At 53.2% G+C, this 5,874-nt stretch overlaps 1 protein-coding gene across 1 annotated transcript; it reads left to right on the top strand.

Moving 5' to 3' along the window:
• Positions 1–1,462: 1,462 nt before the first annotated feature.
• Positions 1,463–5,000, top strand: CITED4 (Cbp/p300 interacting transactivator with Glu/Asp rich carboxy-terminal domain 4). Its single transcript, XM_077337122.1, has 2 exons — positions 1,463–1,641; positions 2,960–5,000. The coding sequence occupies exon 2, from the start codon at positions 2,973–2,975 to the stop codon at positions 3,597–3,599; it is 627 nt and encodes a 208-aa protein (XP_077193237.1). The 5' UTR covers positions 1,463–1,641; positions 2,960–2,972; the 3' UTR covers positions 3,600–5,000.
• Positions 5,001–5,874: the final 874 nt, after the last annotated feature.

Below are 5,874 nucleotides of genomic sequence, written 5' to 3'. Positions count from 1 at the left end.
TATAAGGTCACCTGAGGATACAGATGTCTTCTCCCTCGCTGTCTCTCTCTCTCACTGGCCCAGAGGTTAAAGAGTGTCAGTGGAGAGGCACAGCTATGGTGAGATACCACAGTTGGACGAAAGTCCGTAATTCTACATCAATTTCATTAAATCTGAAGTTATTATGCCAATTTTGCCAGATTGGAAGCACTCTGGGCAGCTATTGGTCTGCAGTAGTGACACTCTCTAAGACAGGGGTACTCAAACTGCGGCCCTCCAGATGTCCATGGACTATAATTCCCATGAGCCCGTCAGCGTTCGCTGTCAGGGGCTCATGGGAATTGTAGTCCATGGACATCTGGAGGGCCGCAGTTTGACTACCCCTGCTCTAAGAGAAAGTATGGCGCAGTGGTTAGCATGTTGGACTAAAACAGGGGCCTTTTCCCACTAAGGCTTCTGACTGGCCACTGGAAATTTGATTGGCTGTGCAGATTTTTTAAACCATGGCAGCTGCCACCACAGCACCCCCAGCAGCGGCAGCCATCTTGTCACCGGCTCCACCTCCTGCAGCTGCTGTTTTGTGTCCGAAGTCCAGAGGTGCCTGCAGGTGACAAAAAAGGCTGAGGACCTGCGGACTGAGAAGTCCCAACTTCGCCCATTAATTTCACCTTGGGCCAGTGATCTGTCCAACCTAGCCTACCCCACAGGGGTGTTGTTGCAAAATAAACTGGAGAAAGAGAAAGCGGCCTCTTGAGCTCCCTGCTGGGCAAATCCTACCCCACAAGGTGGTTGTGGCAAGAATAAAAGGGGGGAGAGAAAAAGAGAGCAGCCTGGGGAGGTCCCTGGGGCGAGGGGTGGGAAGGAAGTCCATTGCAGAAGAAAAGCCTTCCAGAGGCAACGCTGTGCCCACCGGCAAGCGAAGCCATCTCACACGTGCAGGGCAAGGTGTGCCGCAATCACAGCACCCAGGTGGCTCCCAGCCAAAACCACCACCCAGGTCCTCGTCCTTCCTCCTCCGACGTGGCCGTGAAAAAGATCCTTTCCCTTCTGTTCCTTGCGGGGGAAAGCAGAGATGGCGCAGGGCTGCACTGTGCTCACTCGGCTCCCCGCATCCCCATCTGCCCAGCCTGGCGTCCGGAGGGGCAGGCACCGCGACCCCTTGGCCAGCCGCCGGGGAAGAGGCAGCCCCAGTTCCCACTTGCAGGTAGGTAGGTAGGTAGGTAGGTAGGTAGGGAAGGAGTGAAACAGGCGCACACCGACCCTGCGCCTTCGCGCCCCGCTCCCGCCATTGTCTCGCCAGCCCTCCTTCTCGGCCGCTGAAACAAAAACAGGGAGGCGGGCCCCCGAGGCCGGCCGCCATTGGGGAGGGAGGGCGTCCGTTCGGGGCGCGGGCCAATCGGGAGCCGAGGGGCGGGGGCTTTGGCCACGCCCCTCCTTTGCCTCTATAAAGTCGGAGTTTAACCTACTTGCCGTGCACACAGCGGAGCGCCGAGCGCGGGCGGAGGAGGCGGCGGAGGTTGTTCCGGGGGGGACCTTGATGCGAGCGGCCGGTCCGGGTCGGGCTTGCAGGCGGGCGCCCGGGCGGACTCGCTAGGCAGGTAGAGGCCGCTTTTGTTGCCTTGCGGAGCTGCGCTTCGGATTGCCGCCGCTGCCGCCTTTGGGGTATGTATCTGGAGAGGCGGGCACGGAGCGGGACGTGACATGGGGAAGGGGGAGGCCGGGGTGCTTTGCTGGGAGGGAGGGAGGGAGGCAGGCGCCCCACTAGCCGGGTCCCCCGTCCCCTCCGCCGCCGAGCGCGCACCCGCAATTTGCAGCCCGCGTCGGCTCCGCTGGCATTGTCTGCGCGCGAGCGGCGGGGACGCGAAAGGGTTAAACTTTTGTTCAAAGTGCTGATCTTTGTGCTGGCGGAATGTGCCGGAGCGGGAGCTGCCTGGAGCCGGCAACGGGAGGGGAGGGGGAGGGAGGAGAGGGAGGGCGGTTGGGGGTTGGGGAACGCGAGACGGCGGCGAAAGGTTTGCCTTCTGCAGGCCGATCCAGCCCCTCTGCCCGAGCTGCGGCTGTTGCAAGCGGCCGCCTTGCCTAGCAGGGGCTGGCTGGGTAAACCGAGCCCAGGTTGAGGTTCTGCAAGATTGCAATTCACCTCCAGGAGGATTTAAACACACACACGACTCAGGACCTTAAGATGTCTCTTCCTGAGTCTTCATCATCATCATTCAGAATAAAATCCGATGGCAGTGGCACTTGTGAGGTCTAATAAAATGTATATTGATGTCAACTCGTTTGGGTGAAGCCAACCTTTGGACCTGTTTTAACCTCCCTGACGCTAGGGGGCGGCATTGCCTGCCGTGTGGTGCTGGTTGCAAGCACGCATGACCTAGCTTTCCCTGCCTGGTTGGGGTTGGGGTGCTCCTCATGCCAACTTGGGGGTTGTTCCAGCCTTCTGCCACTTTTGAGTTTCCTGCCCAGAGTCTCTTGCGGGTTGCTAATCACTTGGACTCAGTTGATGAACTCCTGGTTATTCCTTTCTGTGTCAATACACACTTAGCATGTATCTATGGTAGATGCTGCAGTTAATCTTTGTCCCCCAAAAGCTAGTTTTCAAGAACCCATTTATTGGAGACCCTTCAATAGGACTGACCCAATTGGTGGTCTGGCTTAGTGGTTATTCTGGATGAGGACTTCAATGAGACCCCAGTTCGAATCACAATGCCATGGAAACTCACTAGGTGACCTTGGGCCGGTCATGCTCTTTCAGCCTAAACTTCCTTGCAGGTTTGTTGTTGCACGAAGGTGTAACGGGAGGAGGGGAGAACGAAGCTACAAACAACATGGGGAGGAAAACATAGTGTTAATAAATGCAGATGTCGGCCATCCCCTACAAGGAGTTGCCATTGGGTCAACACGCTGGTTTTCTTTGTTGCCCCAAGTTTGTGACGGCCAGACTCTACGTCGCCCCCTAACCTGTTGTCTTGTGTTACAGTGCCCAGGGAGCCATGGCGGACCACATGATGATGTCGATGAGCCATGGGGTGAACGGGCTCCAGGGCTACCGGATGGGCGTGAACGGGCTCCAGGGCCCTCCCCAGCACGGACAGCACATGCTACGGACGATACCCACCAACCACCAGATGATGCAGTATGGGAACCCCAGCCTGGATGCTACCATGAGGCAACGCCCGGGTATCAGCGGACAGATGGGCCATCACCAGGTGCCCAACGCCATGATGTTCAACAATCCCAACCAGCCGCAGCAGCAGCAGCAATACATGGGACCTGTAGGCACTCAGCAACTAATGGCTAGCATGCATTTGCAGAAACTCAATACCCAGTACCAGGGCCACCCTCTCATGGGCATGAGCAATGGGCCTGTAGGAGCAGGTGCGCAGCAATACAGGGTGGGACCCGGCCAGCATCCGGGCATGGCTCATATGCCCTCTCCCGCTCTGACCTTGAACGTTATGGACACGGATCTCATCGACGAAGAGGTTTTGACCTCCTTGGTCCTGGAACTGGGCTTGGACCGAATTCAGGAGCTGCCGGAACTTTTTCTGGGACAGAACGAGTTTGACTTCATTTCGGACTTTGTCAGCAAACAGCAGCCCAGTGCCATCAGCTGCTGAGAGGCCGGAAGCGGGGGCTTCCTCCCCCCCCCCAATCCCGCCCGGCGACTTGATTTTCACCCCCCTCTCCTGACTTTTCCTTTTCGTGTGTCCCTCTCCCCTTCACGAAGATACACTGGTGTCCTTGGCTGTCACTCCCCGTTCTCCTAAAACCCAATGGACAATCAGCAGAGGCTTGCACTGCATTGCTCCTCCTTGGACGGGGGCGGGGGGGAGTGTGTTTTTTCTTTCTTTCTCTCTCTCTCTCTCTCTCTCTCTCTCTCTCTCGCGTTATAGAAAGCAGGAAGCTTTTTGCAGCTCTGAAAGGAAACTGAAGCTGTTCGAGGATCATTTGTGTGGCAGCTACATAATTTTGATCTCGGGGGTGGGGGGGGGGGAGAGGAAATGGGCCTTCCGCAAAGCTACTGTCGGTTGTGTCTGGACTACTGAGGGAATGTTGGATCGTACAGTTGGCTGTTTTCGGCAAGGTTGGCCAGCTCATCAGGACTCTCCAACACAATGGCTTTTGTTTCTTAAATGAGTCTCCAGTCATAACTGAGTGTGTGAGTGGGAAGTTTCAGGACATGCCCGTTCAGTGCTGCGAAATGAGCAACCAGCTCTTTTCTCCCTTTGAGTCAGACTTCCTTCAGAAGTCGGTTCTTTTGTAGCCTCTTCTTTCAAATCAAGTTGGCAGGCTTACTAATGGATCCCCCTTCCCGAAAAAAAAAGAGAAACATGTCAGTGACCAGTCTGCTTCAAACTTGGGTCACGTGGGTGTGAAAGAAAAACAAATTTAAAAATTGGCTCCTCTGTTTTGTTACAAGGTCGTAGGACTTCCAGGCATTTCTAAACACGGGCTTCAAACTGTCCATTGCAGCTACTTCCTCTGCCTCAGAAAACCAAAAAAAGTAATTTTATAGGACTGACTTTTTTTTAATCTTAGTTATCTCATGGTCTTCTCCCTGATCTTTATTTATTTGGAAAAGCTCGATTGGTTTCTTTTGAGATGATTGGGAATGATGATGCTTCTGTCATCGAAACATCAATAAAATTATTATTTTTTAAAACCATGGCAGCAAAAGCAAGAGCGTTTAGCATCCCGACACACTTCTTTGTCCTGGGGCTTGATTTGGAATAGTTTTGCTACTGATGTTGCATTTCCCAGAAGAAGAAAAACTGTTCAGTGGGGGCTGGCGGCTTGTTCCCTGTTCAGTCTCCCTGGTTTTCTGAATGCCTGTGGGGCAGTTGAATGTTCTATGTTCCCTGCACAGACTCTGAAGTTGCTACTGCCCCCTGTTGTCGAGAGCACATAACAGCACGTCATTGTTGATCAATGAAGTGTGAATGTACAGATGACAATGATTTGCTCCTCCCCGCCCCCTCCCCCCCAAAACCAATAAAGGCGAAGAACCTGGAACTGAACATGTCGTATTGTGTCTTGTGTTCTCTGTCCAGTGACTGCTTGACTGACAGTGCAAGGCAGGTCTTGGGAGTTCAAATGGTGGGAGACCAGCCTTTGTCAATGAATGGGTTGCAGGGCCTGTGAAAGCAGTTTTTGGCTTTTGCAGCTTATTCTGTGATCTGTTCGCTTGTTTTGAAAGTGAGTCACGATGCCGAGTAAATTTGGACTTGTGGGTCATCCTGCCAAAAAGTTGGAGATCACCACACAGGTGACTTCAACAATGCCGGATATAATTTCTTTGCTGCGGGCCCAGTTAAGAGCATGGCACTACTTGGTGATCTGTGCTGCCTCCTCCTGCTCCTGTATCAGTTTTCCTTTGAGGGGTTAATAGGGTACAGTCTGCCATGGTCTTTTAAAATGTTTAGGAGTCTGTTGTATATACTTATATGTCCGTTATGGTTTTTAAATGGTCTTTTAATTTGGTAACCTGCCATGAGTCAGTCATGAGAGTGTCAGGCAGTAAGTCCAATAATAATAAAGCAGAAGGTTTTGCAAACTGGAATTTCTTATGAATTGGGAATGTTCTTTGACCAGTACATGGCCTGCTGCTTGGCTCATGTTTTTGGTCAGCAGGCAATGAACTGTCTTTCCTCCAGTAGTGATTTGATAGCTGGTGTCTCAACCTTGCCGGGACTTCTAATCCCAGAATTTTTGTGGAATAACTCAGATCCCACGAGTAAATGGGATTCTCCGCTTCCATTTCTTCTTGTTTTTAAAAGGCAGTTAGCCTAATGCCTCCGGGGTGCCTGAGAAGAGATGCTCGAAGGATGAACGGAAGGCTCGTGGCATGTGGATGGTGGCTCGGCGTGAAGCACGTTGCACATTCTGTTTGTG

This window comes from Paroedura picta, chromosome 5, assembly GCF_049243985.1.
Source record: "Paroedura picta isolate Pp20150507F chromosome 5, Ppicta_v3.0, whole genome shotgun sequence".
NCBI classification, from domain to species: Eukaryota; Metazoa; Chordata; class Lepidosauria; order Squamata; family Gekkonidae; genus Paroedura; species Paroedura picta.
Note: the sequence above shows the minus strand (reverse complement) of the source record. Positions and strands in the feature narration are given on the sequence as shown.